The 24,496-nt window shown below is 45.7% G+C and overlaps 1 protein-coding gene across 8 annotated transcripts in view; it reads left to right on the top strand.

The window, feature by feature from the left end:
• Positions 1 to 24,496, top strand: part of grip1 (glutamate receptor interacting protein 1) — a 451,333-nt gene that overhangs the window by 417,689 nt on the left and 9,148 nt on the right. For 3 of the 8 annotated variants that reach the window (XM_045210592.1, XM_045210584.1, XM_045210585.1), the window contains 7 exons: positions 1,757 to 1,905; positions 9,332 to 9,476; positions 11,400 to 11,539; positions 13,903 to 14,118; positions 20,656 to 20,818; positions 21,624 to 21,662; positions 24,386 to 24,496. The exon at positions 24,386 to 24,496 is cut by the window's right edge and continues 1 nt beyond it. In XM_045210592.1, coding sequence (XP_045066527.1) covers positions 1,757 to 1,905; positions 9,332 to 9,476; positions 11,400 to 11,539; positions 13,903 to 14,118; positions 20,656 to 20,818; positions 21,624 to 21,662; positions 24,386 to 24,496 — 963 coding nt within the window. The remainder of the gene's footprint in view (positions 1 to 1,756; positions 1,906 to 9,331; positions 9,477 to 11,399; positions 11,540 to 13,902; positions 14,119 to 20,655; positions 20,819 to 21,623; positions 21,663 to 24,385) is intronic. The other 5 variants (XM_045210595.1, XM_045210588.1, XM_045210598.1 and 2 more) reach the window with 3 other exon arrangements.

The raw sequence follows: 24,496 nt of genomic DNA, 5'->3' as shown, positions 1-24,496 counted from the left end.
TTTTAGGCTGGGTTTGTAAAAAGGGCTTTGTAAATACATTTGATTGATTGATATTTACGGTAATAAACCTTTTACTATGCTCTTGTACTAGGGTATTTACCATAGTGATGACCTAGCTTTCAGATAAATTGGGCAGGTTTTTGTCCCTTATACCTTTCAGGATTTAGGCATTTTGGACATTAGTAAAAAAAACAAAACAGAGATTATTGGTCATTATAATAATGGGTTTCTTTCTCTGGATTACAATGGAATATTCATGTTGTTCCAGAATGAGGAATGAGGACAACAGTATTCTGTATTCTACCTCTGTGTCGTTATAGTGAAGGGAGGGAGGGGAGCCAACTGATGACTGCCACGTGTGCATCCCAAATGGCACCCTATTCCCTATGTAGTGCACTACGTTTGATCAAAACCCTATGTTCCCTGGTCAACAGTAGTGCACTACACAGGGAATAGGGTGCCATTTGGGATGCAGGCCTTGTTATTGATGCTCCACATTCACCTCACTGCATTCAGCTGAATTTGGCCCATTTCAGCAGCTTGCCTCTGTCAGGGCTCCTGTTAATAGGTCTCTGTGAGTCCCATTTCAGCAGCTTGCCTCGGTCAGGGCTCCTGTTAATAGGTCTCTGTGAGTCTCATTTCAGCATCTTGCCTCTGTCAGGGCTCCTGTTAATAGGTCTCTGTGAGTCCCATTTCAGCAGCTTGCCTCTGTCAGGGCTCCTGTTAATAGGTCTCTGTGAGTCTCATTTCAGCAGCTTGCCTCTGTCAGGGCTCCTGTTAATAGGTCTCGGTGAGTCCCATTTCAGCAGCTTGCCTCTGTCAGGGCTCCTGTTAATAGGTCTCTGTGAGTCCCATTTCAGCAGCTTGCCTCTGTCAGGGCTCCTGTTCATAGGTCTCTGTGAGTCTCATTTCAGCAGCTTGCCTCGGTCAGGGCTCCTGTTAATAGGTCTCTGTGAGTCTCATTTCAGCAGCTTGCCTCGGTCAGGGCTCCTGTTAATAGGTCTCTGTGAGTCTCATTTCAGCAGCTTGCCTCTGTCAGGGCTCATGTTAATAGGTCTCTGTGAGTCTCATTTCAGCAGCTTGTCTCTCTCTGTGTGTGTCTCTGACAGAGTTTAAAATGCATTACATCTGCATATCAGTCTATTCTATGGGGGGAAGAACTTCTGCATTATGATTCTGGCTGTTTATTGATGAGAGTATGACCGTGTACAGGTATTACATTTACATTTTAGTAGACGCTCTTATCCAGAGCGACATACAGTTAGTGAATACAATTTATTTTATTTTATTTTTTTATACTGGCCCCCCATGGGAATCGAACCCACAACCCTGGCGTTGCAAACGCCATGCTCTATCAACTGAGCTACATCCCTGCCGGCCATTCCCTCCCCTACCCTGGACGACGCTGGGCCAATTGTGCGCCGCCCCATGAGTCTCCCGGTTGCGGCCGGCTGCGACAGAGCCTGGATTCGAACCAGGATCTCTAGTGGCACAGTTAGCACTGCGATGCAGTGCCTTAGACCACTGCGCCACTCAGGAGACATGATGAATAATGGATGTTTCCACACGAGATCATTTCGATCAATGTTTGTGGTGTGACAGAACAGCATGTTAGCACACTGAAGTGGTGTGTAACCAGTCTTACTATATGAACATCTGATCACATTTACACATAGAATAGTACATACTGTAGAATAGAGAATTGAAGCCAGTCCCCTCCACCGCTAAAGCCTGGTCTCTGGCTTTCTCTTCCCAGGACTGGCACCCTAGAGCTGGGGGACAAGCTGCTGGCCATCGATAACATCCGCCTGGACAACTGTTCCATGGAAGACGCTGTTCAGATTCTCCAGCAGTGTGAAGAACTGGTCAAGCTCAAGATCCGCAAGGACGAGGACAACTCAGGTAGTGCGTACACACTGGACACACACACACACACACACACACACTGGACACACACACACACACTGGACACACACACACACACACACACACGAACTCACTCATCAACACACATACAGATCATTAGAGGTGTGTGTGTCACGGGTGGTAGCAGTGTGACTTCCTCCAGAACACACACAGATGGGTCTGCAGCCCAGTTCAGTTCAGATCATCTGTCAGGGCTCGTGCCAAATAAATCCACTTCATCATCTCAATGAGCATAGCTGTTGACCCTGGACAGTCCTCTAATACTCTCATTCTCATCTAATACTCATCTAATACTCTCTGGTAGTCAAAACCACTGTACCAACCTCTCTGGTAGTCAAAACCACTATACCAACCTCTCTGGTAGTCAAAACCACTGTACCAACCTCTCTGGTAGTCAAAACCACTGTACCAACCTCTCTGGTAGTCAAAACCACTGTACCAACCTCTCTGGTAGTCAAAACCACTGTACCAACCTCTCTGGTAGTCAAAACCACTATACCAACCTCTCTGTTAGTCAAAACCACTATACCAACCTCTCTGGTAGTCAAAACCACTGTACCAACCTCTCTGGTAGTCAAAACCACTATACCAACCTCTCTGGTAGTCAAAACCACTGTACCAACCTCTCTGGTAGTCAAAACCACTTTACCAACCTCTCTGGTAGTCAAAACCACTGTACCAACCTCTCTGGTAGTCAAAACCACTGTACCAACCTCTCTGGTAGTCAAAACCACTGTACCAACCTCTCTAGTAGTCAAAACCACTGTACCAACCTCTCTGGTAGTCAAAACCACTGTACCAACCTCTCTGGTAGTCAAAACCACTGTACCAACCTCTCTGGTAGTCAAAACCACTGTACCAACCTCTCTGGTAGTCAAAACCACTGTACCAACCTCTCTGGTAGTCAAAACCACTGTACCAACCTCTCTGGTAGTCAAAACCACTGTACCAACCTCTCTGGTAGTCAAAACCACTGTACCAACCTCTCTGGTAGTCAAAACCACTGTACCAACCTCTCTGGTAGTCAAAACCACTGTACCAACCTCTCTGGTAGTCAAAACCACTGTACCAACCTCTCTGGTAGTCGAAACCACTGTACCAACCTCTCTGATAGTCGAAACCACTGTACCAACCTCTCTGGTAGTCAAAACCACTGTACCAACCTCTCTGGTAGTCAAAACCACTGTACCAACCTCTCTGGTAGTCAAAACCACTGTACCAACCTCTCTGGTAGTCAAAACCACTATACCAACCTCTCTGGTAGTCAAAACCACTGTACCAACCTCTCTGGTAGTCAAAACCACTGTACCAACCTCTCTGTTAGTCAAAACCACTGTACCAACCTCTCTGGTAGTCAAAACCACTGTACCAACCTCTCTGGTAGTCAAAACCACTGTACCAACCTCTCTGGTAGTCAAAACCACTGTACCAACCTCTCTAGTAGTCAAAACCACTGTACCAACCTCTCTGGTAGTCAAAACCACTGTACCAACCTCTCTAGTTGTCAAAACCACTGTACCAACCTCTCTAGTAGTCAAAACCACTGTACCAACCTCTCTGCTAGTCAAAACCACTGTACCAACCTCTCTGGTAGTCAAAACCACTGTACCAACCTCTCTGGTAGTCAAAACCACTGTACCAACCTCTCTAGTAGTCAAAACCACTGTACCAACCTCTCTGGTAGTCAAAACCACTGTACCAACCTCTCTGGTAGTCAAAACCACTGTACCAACCTCTCTGGTAGTCAAAACCACTTTACCAACCTCTCTGGTAGTCAAAACCACTATACCAACCTCTCTGGTAGTCAAAACCACTGTACCAACCTCTCTGGTAGTCAAAACCACTGTCCTTGTTAGATATAATTCACCTGACCTAAAACAAAACACCCAATCTAACCCATCTCTATAGTCCTATGATCTAATTATCCATACACATGTTCCTTCCATTTCCAGGAAATGGTATACATGAATCATTTATCAAATGTAGCAACACAAATTTCAAAAAAATTTCAGCTTCAATTGTGAGTTGTATTCAATTATTCATTCCACCCAGTCTCACTGACTGAATGATGGAGTTGATGAACTCAGTATGTTGGGAAGTATGACAGAACAGCACATGGATACGGAGCCAACCCCCTATGGACTTCACTGATACTAACTGATACTAAATAAGAATGAGTAGAATTAGAATGTAGAATTAGAACTAAAACAGGATGGCTGGGTTTACACAGGCAGCCCAATTCAGTTTTTTTTCTTCTCACTAATTGGTCTTTTGACCAATCAGATCAGCGCTGAAAATATCTGATATGAAAAGATCTGATCTGATTGATCAAAAAGACAAATTAGTGGAAAGAAGATCAGAATTGGGCTGTCTGTGTAAACCCAGCCAACTAAAGATAGCACTGTCCTTCCCACTACCCCATTTTCTAAAAGAGTCTTCCCAGTTGACACCTAAACTACTGCAATGCAGCAGGAGACCCCACGGGAGCAGGAGAGTTAAGTACAATGTTTATTCTCCTGGCTCCCCTCACCACCCATAGTCACTGGGAGGAGAGTTAAGTACAATGTTTATTCTCCTGGCTCCCCTCACCACCCATAGTCACTGGGAGGAGAGTTAAGTAAAATGTTTATTCTCCTGGCTCCCCTCACCACCCATAGTCACTGGGAGGAGAGTTAAGTAAAATGTTTATTCTCCTGGCTCCCCTCACCACCCATAGTCACTGGGAGGAGAGTTAAGTAAAATGTTTATTCTCCTGGCTCCCCTCACCACCCATAGTCACTGGGAGGAGAGTTAAGTAAAATGTTTATTCTCCTGGCTCCCCTCACCACCCATAGTCACTGGGAGGAGAGTTAAGTAAAATGTTTATTCTCCTGGCTCCCCTCACCACCCATAGTCACTGGGAGGAGAGTTAAGTAAAATGTTTATTCTCCTGGCTCCCCTCACCACCCATAGTCACTGGGAGGAGAGTTAAGTACAATGTTTATTCTCCTGGCTCCCCTCACCACCCATAGTCACTGGGAGGAGAGTTAAGTATAATGTTTATTCTCCTGGCTCCCCTCACCACCCATAGTCACTGGGAGGAGAGTTAAGTACAATGTTTATACTCCTGGCTCCCCTCACCACCCATAGTCACTGGGAGGAGAGTTAAGTACAATGTTTATTCTCCTGTGGCCCTCTACCACCCATAGTCACTGGGAGGAGAGTTAAGTACAATGTTTATTCTCCTGGCTCCCCTCACCACCCATAGTCACTGGGAGGAGAGTTAAGTAAAATGTTTATTCTCCTGGCTCCCCTCACCACCCATAGTCACTGGGAGGAGAGTTAAGTAAAATGTTTATTCTCCTGGCTCCCCTCACCACCCATAGTCACTGGGAGGAGAGTTAAGTAAAATGTTTATTCTCCTGGCTCCCCTCACCACCCATAGTCACTGGGAGGAGAGTTAAGTAAAATGTTTATTCTCCTGGCTCCCCTCACCACCCATAGTCACTGGGAGGAGAGTTAAGTAAAATGTTTATTCTCCTGGCTCCCCTCACCACCCATAGTCACTGGGAGGAGAGTTAAGTAAAATGTTTATTCTCCTGGCTCCCCTCACCACCCATAGTCACTGGGAGGAGAGTTAAGTAAAATGTTTATTCTCCTGGCTCCCCTCACCACCCATAGTCACTGGGAGGAGAGTTAAGTACAATGTTTATTCTCCTGGCTCCCCTCACCACCCATAGTCACTGGGAGGAGAGTTAAGTATAATGTTTATTCTCCTGGCTCCCCTCACCACCCATAGTCACTGGGAGGAGAGTTAAGTACAATGTTTATACTCCTGGCTCCCCTCACCACCCATAGTCACTGGGAGGAGAGTTAAGTACAATGTTTATTCTCCTGTGGCCCTCTACCACCCATAGTCACTGGGAGGAGAGTTAAGTACAATGTTTATTCTCCTGGCTCCCCTCACCACCCATAGTCACTGGGAGGAGAGTTAAGTAAAATGTTTATTCTCCTGGCTCCCCTCACCACCCATAGTCACTGGGAGGAGAGTTAAGTAAAATGTTTATTCTCCTGGCTCCCCTCACCACCCATAGTCACTGGGAGGAGAGTTACGTACAATGTTTATTCTCCTGGGTCCCCTCACCACCCATAGTCAATGGGAGGAGAGTTAAGTACAATGTTTATTCTCCTGGCTCCCCTCACCACCCATAGTCACTGGGAGGAGAGTTAAGTACAATGTTTATTCTCCTGGGTCCCGTCACCACCCATAGTCACTGAGAGAGAGAGAGAGAGAGAGAGAGAGAGAGAGAGAGAGAGAGAGAGAGAGAGAGAGAGAGAGAGAGAGAGAGAGAGAGAGAGAGAGAGAGAGAGAGAGAGAGAGAGAGAGAGAGAGAGAGAGAGAGAGAGAGAGAGAGAGAGAGAGAGAGAGAGAGAGAGAGATGTAAGAAGTCATGCATACACACACACACACGTGCACACTTCACCGGATGCACAGAAACAGAGAGACCAAATGCATAAGAAACGAAGTGAGTTCTCAGACAAAATCCATGAGACCACATGCCCTAGAAAGACAGAGGAACTCACTATAAATACAAGAGAACAAAATGTCCTTTTACTGTGTTCTGTTCTCCACCAGCTACCAGACCTCAGTAACACAGACTCACTAACAGAGTCCAGGACACAACGTGACCTCAGTAACACAGACTCACTAACAGAGTCCAGGACACAACGTGACCTCAGTAACACAGACTCACTAACAGAGTCCAGGACACAACGTGACCTCAGTAACACAGACTCACTAACAGAGTCCAGGACACAACGTGACCTCAGTAACACAGACTCACTAACAGAGTCCAGGACACAACGTGACCTCAGTAACACAGACTCACTAACAGAGTCCAGGACACAACGTGACCTCAGTAACACAGACTCACTAACAGAGTCCAGGACACAACGTGACCTCAGTAACACAGACTCACTAACAGAGTCCAGGACACAACGTGACCTCAGTAACACAGACTCACTAACAGAGTCCAGGACACAACGTGACCTCAGTAACACAGACTCACTAACAGAGTCCAGGACACAACGTGACCTCAGTAACACAGACTCACTAACAGAGTCCAGGACACAACGTGACCTCAGTAACACAGACTCACTAACAGAGTCCAGGACACAACGTGACCTCAGTAACACAGACTCACTAACAGAGTCCAGGACACAACGTGACCTCAGTAACACAGACTCACTAACAGAGTCCAGGACACAACGTGACCTCAGTAACACAGACTCACTAACAGAGTCCAGGACACAACGTGACCTCAGTAACACAGACTCACTAACAGAGTCCAGGACACAACGTGACCTCAGTAACACAGACTCACTAACAGAGTCCAGGACACAACGTGACCTCAGTAACACAGACTCACTAACAGAGTCCAGGACACAACGTGACCTCAGTAACACAGACTCACTAACAGAGTCCAGGACACAACGTGACCTCAGTAACACAGACTCACTAACAGAGTCCAGGACACAACGTGACCTCAGTAACACAGACTCACTAACAGAGTCCAGGACACAACGTGACCTCAGTAACACAGACTCACTAACAGAGTCCAGGACACAACGTGACCTCAGTAACACAGACTCACTAACAGAGTCCAGGACACAACGTGACCTCAGTAACACAGACTCACTAACAGAGTCCAGGACACAACGTGACCTCAGTAACACAGACTCACTAACAGAGTCCAGGACACAACGTGACCTCAGTAACACAGACTCACTAACAGAGTCCAGGACACAACGTGACCTCAGTAACACAGACTCACTAACAGAGTCCAGGACACAACGTGACCTCAGTAACACAGACTCACTAACAGAGTCCAGGACACAACGTGACCTCAGTAACACAGACTCACTAACAGAGTCCAGGACACAACGTGACCTCAGTAACACAGACTCACTAACAGAGTCCAGGACACAACGTGATCTCAGTAACACAGACAAAGTGAATCTGGAGCTGCAGAAAGAGATAATGTAGCTATTACACATTAAGGCTGATTCTGTTACATTCATCTCTATATAATTCATGAACGATCATGAGAGATTTCCCTCAGATTACAGCGATCCACAAAGAATTCGAAAACAAACCCAATTTTGATAAACTCCCTTATCTACTGGGTGAAATACCACTGTGTGCCATCACAGCTGCAAGATGTGTGACCTGTTGCCACAAGAAAATGGCAACCAGTGAAGAACAAACACCATTGTAAATACAACCCATATTTATGTTTATTTATTTTCCCTTTTGTACTTTAACTATTTGCATATTGTTACAACACTGTATATATACATAATATGACATTTGAAATGTCTTTATTCTTTTGAAACTTCTGAGTGTAATGTTTACTGTTAATATTTATTGTTTATTTCACTTTTGTTTACTATCTACTTCACTTGCTTTGGCAATGTTAACACACGTTTCCCATGCCAATAAAGCCCTTAAATGGAATTGAAATTGAAATGAGAGAGATAGAGAGACTCTCTCTCCCATCTCTACCTACCTACTGATGTTCCTATAAGACAATCTCTCTCTTTCTCCCATCTCTACCTAACAGGCCTGGTAAGCTTTCAACAGAGGAAAAAGGATCATCATATGTTATATTAACTGATATTAAACTCTCTTAGTAGCATTGAAAAACATGAATTAGTAAAACCAAGTAGGGATGGTGGATTTATTCAGACGCTCACCCGGTTCTTCCTCTTCAAAGAGTCTACAGCTCTCAGCAGCTGCTCTGATCTGATCTGTATGTGTTATGGAAACTGTAGCGTAGCCCCTCTGAGTTTCAAATTAGCAGTTGATCTTTTAACGCTCCTCGTCTGATGGAGTGGAACTCACAGGTGGGCTGCACTCCGTCTAAAGTGGTATGCCCTCTTAACACGGAGAGATAATTATTCTCCTCCTCTCTCTCTCTCTCTCTCTTCAATTTAAGGTCTCTCTCTCTCTCTCTCTCTCTCTCTCTCTCTCTCTCTCTCTCTCTCTCTCTCTCTCTCTCTCTCTCTCTCTCTCTCTCTCTCTCTCTCTCTCTCTCTCTCCTCTCTCTCTCTCTCTCTCTCTCTCTCTCTCTCTCTCTCTCTCTCTCTCTCTCTCTCTCTCTCTCTCTCTCTCTCTCTCTCTCTCTCTCTCTCTCTCTCTCTCTCTCTCTCTCTCTCTCTCTCTCTCTCTCTCTCTCTCTCTCTCTCTCTCTCTCTCTCTCTCTCTCTCTCTCTCTCTCTCTCTCTCTCTCTCTCTCTCACCCCCTAACCCTGGTCCTAACCCTGGCCAGGGCTGTGCTTGTCACAGCTCAGGGACAGCATGGGGACAGAGTTGTAAAGCTAAGGGACGGAGGTATACACCGTGTTCTGTTGTCCTGTGTTCCAGACGAACAGGAGCTGTCTGGATCCATCATCTACACAGTGGAGCTGAAGAGGTACGGAGGCCCGCTGGGGATCACCATCTCAGGCACAGAGGAGCCCTTTGACCCCATCGTCATCTCCAGCCTCACCAAGGGAGGACTAGCCGAGAGGTGAGAGAGCTAGGGGAATGGGGTGTGGGTAGCTGGCAGAGACAGGGGACAGGGTGGAAGATGACAGACAGGGCAGGATGGGAGGAAGGAATGTCCTGAGATACCTGACCTGAGTTTTTGGCAGCCATTACTCCACATGTTTTTCTCTCTGTCTGTGGCTCCTGTCATCTCTAACCATACTGATCTGTCATCTCTAACCGTACTGATCTGTCATCTCTAACCGTACTGATCTGTCATCTCTAACCGTACTGATCTGTCATCTCTAACCGTACTGATCTGTCATCTCTAACCGTACTGATCTGTCATCTCTAACCGTACTGATCTGTCATCTCTAACCGTACTGATCTGTCATCTCTAACCGTACTGATCTGTCATCTCTAACCGTACTGATCTGTCATCTCTAACCGTACTGATCTGTCATCTCTAACCGTACTGATCTGTCATCTCTAACCGTACTGATCTGTCATCTCTAACCGTACTGATCTGTCATCTCTAACCGTACTGATCTGTCATCTCTAACCATAGTGATCTGATTATCCTGTCATCTCTAACCATAGTGATCTGATTATCCTGTAATCTCTAACCATAGTGATCTGATTATCCTGTAATCTCTAACCATAGTGATCTGATTATCCTGTCATCTTTAACCATAGTGATCTGATTATCCTGTAATCTCTAACCATAGTGATCTGATTATCCTGTCATCTCTAACCATAGTGATCTGATTATCCTGTCATCTCTAACCATAGTGATCTGATTATCCTATCATCTCTAACCATAGTGATCTGATTATCCTGTCATCTCTAACCATAGTGATCTGATTATCCTATCATCTCTAACCATAGTGATCTGATTATCCTATCATCTCTAACCATAGTGATCTGATTATCCTGTCATCTCTAACCATAGTGATCTGATTATCCTGTCATCTCTAACCATAGTGATCTGATTATCCTGTCATCTTTAACCATAGTGATCTGATTATCCTGTAATCTCTAACCATAGTGATCTGATTATCCTGTAATCTCTAACCATAGTGATCTGATTATCCTATCATCTTTAACCATAGTGATCTGATTATCCTGTCATCTCTAACCATAGTGATCTGATTATCCTGTCATCTCTAACCATAGTGATCTGATTATCCTGTCATCTCTAACCATAGTGATCTGATTATCCTGTCATCTCTAACCATAGTGATCTGATTATCCTGTCATCTTTAACCATAGTGATCTGATTATCCTGTCATCTTTAACCATAGTGATCTGATTATCCTGTAATCTCTAACCATAGTGATCTGATTATCCTGTAATCTCTAACCATAGTGATCTGATTATCCTGTAATCTCTAACCATAGTGATCTGATTATCCTGTAATCTCTAACCATAGTGATCTGATTATCCTGTCATCTCTAACCATAGAGGTCTGATTAGAAGCAGCGCCAAGGTCGGCCTCACAAAGTCTCCATGACCTCTTCACTCACTCAGACTGACACAAGGCATTCTGCACAGTGTCTCCCAGACTCCAAGCAGACAGTTTCTCTCTCTCTCTTTCTCTATCCTTTGCTTTCTCTTCCTCCCTCTCTCTCTCTCTCTCTGCCTCTCTCTCTCTCTCTCTGTGGTGCTGGGGAGAACTGACTGACTGAAACCCTGGGGAGGCTTGGATAGCTCAGGCAGACGCCAGACCAGATGGTCTGAGAACAGAAAATGTGCTTGGCTCAGTAGGATAAAGAGTTGAGGTTTCTGGGGGCACTAATCTGACAGATCTTTTACACTCTCTTTGCACACAGACCTTTTCTCCTGGGTCATGTTCAGTAGGGTACACTGTAGCCAAATAATGTGCAACTTCCTATTGGTAGTACATCCCCGTTTTCACAACGTTTGCTCCCTAATGAACACAACCCTGGTGTTTCTCTGTGTATAGGACGGGAGCGATCCACATCGGGGACAGGATCCTAGCCATCAACAGTAACAGCTTGAAGGGTAAACCACTGAGTGAAGCCATTCACCTGCTGCAGATGGCTGGAGAGTCTGTCACCCTGAAGATCAAGAAACAGGGAGAACGTGAGTAGAGGACACACAGTACACACACATAGGTCAAGGACCATGCACTTAGTACACAGTACACACCCAGAGGTCAAGGCATGACATAGTACAACCAGAGCCCTCGCTGGGGTCAAAGACCGTCACACCGTACACATGACATAGTACAACCAGAGCCCTCGCTGGGGTCAAAGACCGTCACACCGTACACATGACATAGTACAACCAGAGCCCTCGCTGGGGTCAAAGAGCGTCACACCGTACACATGACATAGTACAACCAGAGCCCTCACTGGGGTCAAAGAGCGTCACACCGTACACATGACATAGTACAACCAGAGCCCTCACTGGGGTCAAAGACCGTCACACCGTACACATGACATAGTACAACCAGAGCCTTCACTGGGGTCAAAGAGCGTCACACCGTACACATGACATAGTACAACCAGAGCCCTCACTGGGGTCAAAGAGCGTCACACCGTACACATGACATAGTACAACCAGAGCCCTCGCTGGGGTCAAAGAGCGTCACACCGTACACATGACATAGTACAACCAGAGCCCTCGCTGGGGTCAAAGACCGTCACACCGTACACATGACATAGTACAACCAGAGCCCTCGCTGGGGTCAAAGACCGTCACACCGTACACATGACATAGTACAACCAGAGCCTTCACTGGGGTCAAAGAGCGTCACACCGTACACATGACATAGTACAACCAGAGCCCTCGCTGGGGTCAAAGACCGTCACACCGTACACATGACATAGTACAACCAGAGCCCTCGCTGGGGTCAAAGACCGTCACACCGTACACATGACATAGTACAACCAGAGCCCTCGCTGGGGTCAAAGACCATCACACCGTACACATGACATAGTACAACCAGAGCCCTCGCTGGGGTCAAAGACCGTCACACCGTACACATGACATAGTACAACCAGAGCCCTCGCTGGGGTCAAAGACCGTCACACCGTACACATGACATAGTACAACCAGAGCCTTCACTGGGGTCAAAGAGCGTCACACCGTACACATGACATAGTACAACCAGAGCCCTCGCTGGGGTCAAAGAGCGTCACACCGTACACATGACATAGTACAACCAGAGCCCTCGCTGGGGTCAAAGAGCGTCACACCGTACACATGACATAGTACAACCAGAGCCCTCGCTGGGGTCAAAGACCGTCACACCGTACACATGACATAGTACAACCAGAGCCCTCGCTGGGTCAAAGACCGTCACACCGTACACATGACATAGTACAACCAGAGCCCTCGCTGGGGTCAAAGACCGTCACACCGTACACATGACATAGTACAACCAGAGCCCTCACTGGGGTCAAAGACCGTCACACCGTACACATGACATAGTACAACCAGAGCCCTCGCTGGGGTCAAAGACCGTCACACCGTACACATGACATAGTACAACCAGAGCCCTCGCTGGGGTCAAAGACCGTCACACCGTACACATGACATAGTACAACCAGAGCCCTCACTGGGGTCAAAGAGCGTCACACCGTACACATGACATAGTACAACCAGAGCCCTCACTGGGGTCAAAGAGCGTCACACCGTACACATGACATAGTACAACCAGAGCCCTCGCTGGGGTCAAGGTTCAGGTAACACGCTGTACATTATAGGGAAGCTACATAAGAATAGGATATACCTTAATCGACCTGTCAATGCAATCTACACACTAAATATTAGTTATTTATACTGTGCTGTACTGCACCACACACACACACTGTGTACTATACACACACACACACACACACACACACACCTAAACACACACACACACATACACCTAAACATACACACACATACACACTCGTGCACACACCTTTTTGCAGTGGATGAAATAGTGTTTCAGCACTATCACCCTAGTGCCAGAACCCTTGTTCGGTTGGGTTAGGCCTGCCAAATTGATTCAATAAATAGAATTTACAGCAGATATGGTTCCATTACAGAAGACAATTTGCTCATATCTTGAGCTGTGCATTCAGTGCCTGCTTATTTCTGCTGAATTAGAGTGAGATTGATTGACTTAGAAGTTGGCTGGAAACAGCTGTGTGGGAAAAATAACAGATTGCATGATAATTTCTTCCTGTGCTCATCTCTTTCCCTCTCTGACTCTCTCTTTCTTGCCCTCACACTACACCTCCCATTCTCTCACTGTCACCTTTCTTTCTTTCTTTCTCTTTCTTTCTTTCTTTCTTTCTTTCTTTCTTTCTTTCTTTCTTTCTTTCTTTCTTTCTTTCTTTCTTTCTTTCTTTCTTTCTTTCTTTCTTTCTTTCTTTCTTTCTTTCTTTCTTTCTTTCTTTCTTTCTTTCTTTCTTTCTTTCTTTCTTTCTTTCTCCTCTTTCCCCCCCTAGTGGCCAGTCCCAAGCAGCCGTCGGTGTCTGGTCGTCTCAGTGATGTGATGCTGAGTGACGTGGAGGACGAGGCAGGGTTAGGGGGTCTGGGAGGCCAGGCAGAGAGCCAGAAACCTGGGAAGCTCTCTGACCTCTACTCCACCACCATCCCCTCTGTGGACTCAGCCGTGGAGTCCTGGGACGGCTCAGCCATAGACAACACCTTCAACACCCAGGGTGAGAGGGAAGTGTGTGTGTGTGACAGACAGACAGAATGGGAGGCTCAGCCATAGACAACACCTTCAACACCCAGGGTGAGAGGGAAGTGTGTGTGTGTGACAGACAGACAGAATGGGAGGCTCAGCCATAGACAACACCTTCAACACCCAGGGTGAGAGGGAAGTGTGTGTGTGTGACAGACAGACAGAATGGGAGGCTCAGCCATAGACAACACCTTCAACACCCAGGGTGAGAGGGAAGTGTGTGTGTGTGACAGACAGACAGACAGAATGGGAGGCTCAGCCATAGACAACACCTTCAACACCCAGGGTGAGAGGGAAGTGTGTGTGTGTGACAGACAGACAGACAGAATGGGAGGCTCAGCCATAGACAACACCTTCAACACCCAGGGTGAGAGGGAAGTGTGTGTGTGTGACAGACAGACAGACAGAATGGGAGGCTCAGCCATAGACAACACCTTCAACACCCAGGGTGAGAGGGAAGTGTGTGTGTGTGACAGACAGACAGACAGAATGGGAGGCTCAGCCATAGACAACACCTTCAACACCCAGGGTGAGAGGGAAGTGTGTGTGTGTGACAGACAGACAGACAGAATGGGAGGCTCAGCCATAGACAACACCTTCAACACCCAGGGTGAGAGGGAAGTGTGTGTGTGTGACAGACAGACAGACAGAATGGGAGGCTCACATCTTTTCACTACACCAGTGTAACAAAAACACAATACGAATAAAACAAACCATTACTGTCCATCACCATAGCAACATCCACAGCAGTTGTCCAAAACAATAGACTTTAGAGTACAAAATAATACAATTTACGTGTCGATACATCTTTCCTGATTCCTAGAGGGACATTTATATCAGAGCATTAGTTAAACATACATGATATACAGTATTTACACACGGAAAGATACACACACACACACACACGCATGTATACACACAAACAGTACATCATGTACATTGACAGCAGAGACCTGATGTAGTATAAATAATATGAATACTCATGAATATAATCTAAACACCCAGCATTATAGTAAACCCAGGTTGTATCTCTGTTATCAATCTCTCCATCTCTCCATCTTTCAATCTCTCCATCCCTCCATCTCTCCATCCCTCCATCTCTCCATCTCTCCTTCCCTCCATCTCTCCATCTCTCCATCCCTCCATCTCTCCCTCTCCATCTCTCCATCTCTCCATCTCTCCCAGTATAAACAGAACACAACATTTTATGGTTTAGCTAACCACAACCACACATGTATAACTCACTTCAAGATGAGCTAGATGGCCTTTATAATATACACTACACATATATCATATATAATGAAGCAATAAGGCCCGAGGGTCATCATATATAATGAATCAATAAGGCCCGAGGGTCATCATGTACAATGAATCAATAAGGCCCGAGGGTCATCATATATAATGAAGCAATAAGGCCCGAGGGTCATCATATATAATGAAGCAATAAGGCCCGAGGGTCATCATATATAATGAAGCAATAAGGCCCGAGGGTCATCATGTATAATGAATCAATAAGGCCCGAGGGTCATCATATATAATGAAGCAATAAGGCCCGAGGGTCATCATGTATAATGAATCAATAAGGCCCGAGGGTCATCATGTACAATGAATCAATAAGGCCCGAGGGTCATCATATATAATGAAGCAATAAGGCCCGAGGGTCATCATATATAATGAAGCAATAAGGCCCGAGGGTCATCATATATAATGAAGCAATAAGGCCCGAGGGTCATCATATATAATGAAGCAATAAGGCCCGAGGGTCATCATCTATAATACAATATACAGGATAGCAGGCGTATTGGTGCGGTTAAGATTTACATTTCTAACCCCCAAAATATATAGATAATTACTGTACACAATATGTGGCCTTCTGAAACATAGGACTTCATATAATATATAATATATATTGTAAATAGGTACTGTAAATGCAAATGGATTATAATGTATAAAGCAAATATAACTAGCAAAGACATTGGCTTTCTGTAGCACACCAGTAATTATACAACGGGTGGGTTTAATCCTGGATGCTGATTGGTTAAAACCGCATTCCAGCCGGTGTCTATTCCACAAGTTGCCACCGGCTAAATCTATGACGTTAAAATTCCTATTTACTCTGTTCCATCTGGCTGAGCAATCCACTGTCTCATCAGTTCTGCCAGGCAAGTTATAAACTTGATCTTCTTTCAGATTAGCATTTGGTTTTCAACAGCAGAGATTTGTAATAACCTTGATGTCTGTCTCTCCGACATTTGCACCATTGTTTCAATATTGAAATTCGATCGCGAGCTGTCCTATGGTAATGAACGCGTCGGGAGTCGGCTTTTCTCAGCCAGTCGAAATCATGAATCAGCATCATTTTTATGGATATTTACAATGAAATGTCAATAGAAAACAGGAAGTGCAGCTAGTTTGCAGTCTTTCCAGCTTCAGTTTGAGGTGATTGTGTTAGCTGTGTAGTTGGCTAGCTCCTCTGAACAACAGTTTACTGACAAGAGAGCACATTTTCTATGCCAGGCGAAAACGCAAATCATTAGCTCATTGCTAGCAAGCAAGGGATAAGAACATTGCCAGTCATCATGGCAACGGAACATTTAGAACCAACGACTGGGTCGCGTCCATAGATTTGGAACAAAAACACTTAACGACTGGGTCGCGTCTATGGCAACCGAACCGATAGAATGAACGACCAGCAGGCTTGGGTAGCAACCCTAGATTTGTGTCGGACTATATCTCGTGGAAGGATGAAATAGTATGAATAAATTCATCAAAATATTATTTTTTTATGAAAATATGACAGTCATTATTTGAATATGTTGGTAACCCGTTGTATAAAAGTGATAATGCCCTGGAAGCCGGTGTTTGGAGGATATATCGGCACAACACCCGTACAGAATAATCAGCATTAGTCCCCTGTAGCTCAGTTGGTAGAGCATGGCGCTTGCAACCCCAGGGTTGTGGGTTCGTTTCCCACGGGGGGCCAGTATGAGAAATGTATGCACTCACTAACTGTAAGTCGCTCTGGATAAGAGCGTCTGCTAAATAACTAAAATGTAAAATGATTATTCAACGCCACAATCCACATTATCATACAGCTATTATTCATGTTATTATCTATACAGCTACATTATCATACAGCTAGTATTCATGTTATTATCTATACAGCTACGTTATCATACAGCTATTATTCATGTTATTATCTATACAGCTACATTATATACAGCTATTATTCATGTTATTATCTATACAGCTGTGGGCGAGGCGACCTGTGGATTGGCTGGAAGACCATTCTATTTTTCTACTAAGTAGGAAATTATTGGCTAATGTGTCTAGGGATTCCCATAACCATTATAATGGTAGAATGGTCCCCACAGCAATGACGTGTTTGAATTACAATGAGTCTCTTCCCCACACAGTAAGGCCTCTTGGTCAACTATAATCACCCTGCGTAGGGAGAGAACACACACACACACACACACACACGCTGATCTTACTATGAGGAGAACCATGCTGGTCCTATTAGGATATTTACTATGAGGAGAACCATGCTGGTCCTATTAGGATATTTACTATGAGGAGAACCATGCTGGTCCTATTAGGATATTTACTATGAGGAGAACCATGCTGGTCCTATTAGGATATTTACTATGAGGAGAACCATGCTGGTCATATTAGGATATTTACTATGAGGAGAACCATGCTGGTCCTATTAGGATATTTACTATGAGGAGAACCATGCTGGTCGTATTAGGATATTTACTATGAGGAGAACCATGCTGGTCCTATTAGGATATTTACTACGAGGAGAACCATGCTGGTCCTATTAGGATATTTACTATGAGGAGAACCATGCTGGTCCTATTAGGATATTTACTATGAGGAGAACCATGCTGGTCCTATTAGGATATTTACTATGAGGAGAACCATGCTGGTCCTATTAGGATATTTACTATGAGGAGAACCATGCTGGTCCTATTAGGATATTTACTATGAGGAGAACCATGCTGGTCCTATTAGGATATTTACTATGAGGAGAACCATGCTGGTCCTATTAGGATATTTACTATGAGGAGAACCATGCTGGTCCTATTAGGATATTTACTATGAGGAGAACCATGCTGGTCCTATTAGGATATTTACTATGAGGAGAACCATGCTGGTCGTATTAGGATATTTACTATGAGGAGAACCATGCTGGTCCTATTAGGATATTTACTACGAGGAGAACCATGCTGGTCCTATTAGGATATTTACTATGAGGAGAACCATGCTGGTCCTATTAGGATATTTACTATGAGGAGAACCATGCTGGTCCTATTAGGATATTTACTATGAGGAGAACCATGCTGGTCCTATTAGGATATTTACTATGAGGAGAACCATGCTGGTCCTATTAGGATATTTACTATGAGGAGAACCATGCTGGTCCTATTAGGATATTTACTATGAGGAGAACCATGCTGGTCCTATTAGGATATTTACTATGAGGAGAACCATGCTGGTCCTATTAGGATATTTACTATGAGGAGAACCATGCTGGTCCTATTAGGATATGTACTATGAGGAGAACCATGATGATTTACTATGTTTACACAGGTAGAGCTGGATCAAACACATGGAATAGAAACTCCACCAGCTCTACATTATTGATGAAACACTGCAGCAGAATAGAGCCGCAGCAGCCCAACAGCCAGATGTCTGGGTTTAACCCAATATCAGACCACTGAGAGAGAGAGAGAGGGAGGGAGAGAGAGAGAGAGAGAGAGAGAGAGAGAGAGAGAGAGAGAGAGAGAGAGAGAGAGAGAGAGAGAGAGAGAGGGAGGGAGGGAGGGAGAGAGAGAGAGAGAGAGACACAGAGAGAGAGAGACAGAGAGAGAGAGAGACAGAGAGAGACAGAGAGCGAGAGAGAGATAGAGAGATAGAGAGTGACAGACAGACAGACAGACAGAGAGAGAGAGAGAGAGAGAGAGAGAGAGAGAGAGAGACAGAGAGAGAGACAGAGAGAGACAGAGAGAGACAGAGAGAGAGACAGAGAGAGAGAGACAGACATAGAGAGACAGAGATAGAGAGACAGAGAGAGAGACAGAGAGAGAGACAGAGAGAGAGACAGTATTGTTACAACACTGTATATATACATAATATGACATTTGAAATGTCTTTATTCTTTTGAAACTTCTGTGTGTAATGTTTACTGTTAATATTTATTGTTTATTTCACTTTTGTTTACTATCTACTTCACTTGCTTTGGCAATGTTAACACACGTTTCCCATGCCAATAAAGCCCTTAAATTGAAATTGAAATTGAAATTGAAATTGAATTGAGAGAGACAGAGAGAGACAGAGAGAGAGACAGAGAGAGACAGAGAGAGAGACAGAGAGAGAGAGAGAGAGAGAGAGAGAGAGAGAGAGAGAGAGAGAGAGAGAGAGAGAGAGAGAGAGAGAGAGAGAGAGAGAGAAGAGAGAGAGAGAGAGAGAGAGAGAGAGAGAGAGACACAGAGAGAGAGAGAGACAGAGAGAGAGAGAACAGAGAGAGACAGAGAGCGAGAGAGAGATAGAGAGATAGAGAGTGACAGACAGACAGACAGACAGAGAGAGAGAGAGAGAGAGAGAGAGAGAGAGAGCAGAGAGAGAGACAGAGAGAGACAGAGAGAGACAGAGAGAGAGACAGAGAGAGAGAGACAGACATAGAGAGACAGAGATAGAGAGACAGAGAGAGAGACAGAGAGAGAGACAGAGAGAGAGACAGTATTGTTACAACACTGTATATATACATAATATGACATTTGAAATGTCTTTATTCTTTTGAAACTTCTGTGTGTAATGTTTACTGTTAATATTTATTGTTTATTTCACTTTTGTTTACTATCTACTTCACTTGCTTTGGCAATGTTAACACACGTTTCCCATGCCAATAAAGCCCTTAAATTGAAATTGAAATTGAAATTGAAATTGAATTGAGAGAGACAGAGAGAGACAGAGAGAGAGACAGAGAGAGAGACAGAGAGAGAGACAGAGAGAGAGAGAGAGAGAGAGAGAGAGAGAGAGAGAGAGAGCGAGAGAGAGAGAGAGAGAGAGACAGACAGAGAGAGAGACAGAGAGAGAGAGAGAGAGAGAGAGAGAGAGAGAGAGAGAGAGAGAGAGACTGGGAGATCCATTGACCAAGGCTTTGTATTACATTATCACTAGGGAGTGGCTGATTGACCAAGGCTTTGTATTACATTATCACTAGGGAGTGGCTGATTGACCAAGGCTTTGTATTACATTATCACTAGGGAGTGGCTGATTGACCAAGGCTTTGTATTACATTATCACTAGGGAGTGGCTGTAGCACGACAGGTAGATACAGTGGAGATGTAGTGGAGGCTTTTGACTGAACTATGCTCATGTGATGAGTAAGCTTGCCTGATACCTGAAGACTTCTGTTAGCTCTATGAGCTAATGCCTAGGCTTTAGCTCAGTGGGCTAACATAGTCTCGTCGTGTGTGTGTGTGTGTGTGTGTCTGTATCCCAGCCCCAGGCTTCCAGGCGTCTGGCTACAGCTTCCACAGCCATGAGTGGAGGAACGCCAAGCCCAGCCAAGGCAGCCTGTCCCCTGTCAGCACCCGCCAGAGAAACAACATCCTGGCAGACCTGGGCCTCAGCGACGACGAATGGGACAGACCCACCGCCGGCGGGTACATACAACCCTGTTGTCACCTTTAACCCCTGACCTCTACCCCTTGCCCTCTGACCTCTCTCAGCAACACCACCACTGGCCTCAGTCATGTTTCAGTGATTGTTCAGAATTCCCTGCCGGAACACACACACACACACACCGTTTACAATGACAGCCGAGAAACATTGCAACTTTTAAATAATATTAGTGAAATATGTGCACATAATACTGATAGTAGGACTTCAATTTGAATTTGACCTTGGCTAACGGCTGTTTGTGTTTGATAAAGAAGCTCTTTATAATTCAGGTCATTAGCATATCTTATATCATAAATTCCTTTTAGAAGCTTCTGAATAAAGTACAAAAGAACAGGAAGTGTGGAATAACTATCACTTTAGGCAGTATTGAAACCTTCAAAAGAGATTCAATTCTAAATAAAAGCACCCTCACAGAGTTCCCTTTGAGCTCTGGTCAAATATGTCTAGTGGTAGAATAGTTTATTAAACCCCCAAGGGGGGTTATTGGTTTTGCTGAAGAATCACATCCACAAAAACAACAACAGACATTCCACAAGGAATAGGACTGAATAACCCCTAACATTACCTACAGGATACATGCTCCTGGTTCATAACTAGTCTGTATATCTCTGAGGGGATTTCTCCTCTATTGCTCAAAGGGAATCATCAAGGAGGTACAGAGATTCACCAGAATTGATCATCAATAACCCATCATCAGAAAAGGGGGTTCAAAGGGAATCAAATTGGTGTATTGGTGTTCTTGATATATTGTTGATTGAAGTACCTCTCCTCCTTGACGTTGTACAGAGCTTCTACGCTGCCCACCGGCCTAATCACTGACAGCAGGTGAGGTACACGGCAGGGCTGTCTCCTTGTACCCCTTTAGTTCTCAAACCAACCAACCCAACCCTAACCTCACCTTACCCTTCCTGGGTTGCACAGGGCAAGAATGTCCCCTCGCACCGCTAATGTTCTCAAACCAACCCAAACCCAATCCTCTCACTGAAACCTCCCAGTCTCCCACCAAGCAAGCCACCTTGTCTCTCTCCTAACCCCAACACAACACACACTCACCTGTATGGCAACCCGCCCTCACCTGTATGGCACAAGGCCCAACACCTGACCCCGCCCTCACCTGTATGGCACAAGGCCCAACACCTGACCCCGCCCTCACCTGTATGGCACAAGGCCCAACACCTGACCCCGCCCTCACCTGAATGGCACAAGGCCCAACACCTGACCCCGCCCTCACCTGAATGGCACAAGGCCCAACACCTGACCCCGCCCTCACCTGAATGGCACAAGGCCCAACACCTGACCCCGCCCTCACCTGAATGGCACAAGGCCCAACACCTGACCCCGCCCTCACCTGTATGGCACAAGGCCCAACACCTGACCCCGCCCTCACCTGAATGGCACAAGGCCCAACACCTGACCCCGCCCTCACCTGAATGGCACAAGGTCCAACACCTGTTCCCTTCCACCACTAACGTTCTCAACTCAAACCCTAACCCCCCACTGGAACCTCCCCTTGTTGAGGCTCCCCACTGGAAGCCTCAACAAGCTGTCTATGAAACACACCTCTCAGCCAGATCTCCCAGCCCTTGGTCCAGCATGACACATCCATCTCCTTGTGTCCAAACTGTCTGGGTGAGGTGGTGTGTTATCTCTCTCCTCTCTGTTTGTGTCAATATCTCAGCCCTCTCCTACCTACCTACCTACCTACCTACCTACCTACCTACCTACCTACCTAGATACCTACCTACCTAGATACCTACCTACCTACCTACCTACCTAGATACCTACCTACCTACCTACCTACCTACCTACCTAGATACCTACCTACCTAGATACCCTACCTACCTAGATACCTACCTACCTACCTACCTACCTACCTACCTACCTACCTACCTACCTACCTACCTACCTAGATACCTACCTACCTAGATACCTACCTACCTAGATACCTACCTACCTACCTACCTACCTACCTACCTAGATACCTACCTACCTAGATACCTACCTACCTAGATACCTACCTACCTACCTACCTAGATACCTACCTACCTAGATACCTACCTACCTAGATACCTACCTACCTAGATACCTACCTACCTAGCTACCGACCTACCTAGATACCTACCTACCTAGATACCTACCTACCTAGCTACCTACCTACCTAGATACCTACCTACCTAGATACCTACCTACCTACCTACCTACCTACCTACCTACCTAGATACCTGCCTACCTAGCTACCCTACCTACCTGGCTACCTACCTACCTAGATACCTACCTACCTAGATACCTACCTACCTACCTACCTACCTACCTACCTACCTACCTAGATACCTACCTACCTACCTAGATACCTATATACCTACCTAGATACCTACCTACCTAGATACCTAGCTACCTACCTAGATACCTACCTACCTACCTAGATACCTACCTACCTACCTAGATACCTACCTACCTACCTAGATACCTACCTACCTACCTACCTACCTACCTACCTACCTACCTAGATACCTACCTACCTAGCTACCTACCTACCTAGATACCTACCTACCTAGATACCTACCTACCTACCTACCTACCTACCTACCTACCTACCTACCTACCTACCTACCTAGATACCTACCTACCTAGATACCTACCTACCTAGATACCTACCTACCTAGCTACCTACCTACCTAGATACCTACCTACCTAGATACCTACCTACCTACCTACCTACCTACCTACCTACCTACCTACCTACCTACCTACCTACCTACCTACCTACCTACCTACCCACCCACCCACCCACCCACCCACCCACCTACCTACCTACCTACCCACCCACCCACCCACCTACCTACATACCTAGCTACCTACCTACCTAGATACCTATATCCCACCGACCTACCTACCTACCTACCTACCTACCTACCTACCTACCTACCTACCTACCTAGATACCTACCTAGATACCTACCTACCTAGATACCTATATACCTACCTCCCTACCGACCGACCGACCGATCTACCTATCTACCTACCTAGATACCTACCTACCTTCCTACCTACCTACCTACCTACCTACCTACCTACCTAGATACCTAGATACCTACCTACCTACCTAGATACCTACCTACCTACCTACCTACCTACCTACCTAGATACCTACCTACCTACCTACCTACCTAGATACCTACCTAGATACCTATATACCTACCTACCTACCTACCTACCTACCTAGCTACCTACCTAGCTACATAGCTACCTACTTACCTGCCTACCTATCTACCTACCTAGCTACCGACCGACCGACCAATCTACCTACCTAACTACCACCTACCTACCTACCTACCTACCTACCTACCTACCTACCTACCTACCTACCTACCTACCTACCTACCTACCTACCTACCTACCTACCTACCTACTTACCACTCTCTCTGCCTGCACGGTCCATTGACACCCTGCCCCACACGTTGTGGTCACCAGCCCTCATCAGTGTTGGTCGCCTGCCCTGCCTCCTCACTGTTTGGCTGACTGGGGGTGTTAACCTCTGACCTCCCCCAGGTTCACTGTGGGTCATGACGGGACCGAGCCGGACCAGGAAGAAAACTTCTGGTCTCAGGCCCTGGAAGATCTGGAGACCTGCGGCCAATCTGGCATCCTGAGGGAACTGGA

This window comes from Coregonus clupeaformis, chromosome 4 (assembly GCF_020615455.1).
Source record: "Coregonus clupeaformis isolate EN_2021a chromosome 4, ASM2061545v1, whole genome shotgun sequence".
Lineage (NCBI taxonomy): Eukaryota > Metazoa > Chordata > Actinopteri > Salmoniformes > Salmonidae > Coregonus > Coregonus clupeaformis.
The sequence above is the reverse complement of the archived record's forward strand: the minus strand, read 5'-3'. Positions and strand labels throughout refer to the sequence as shown.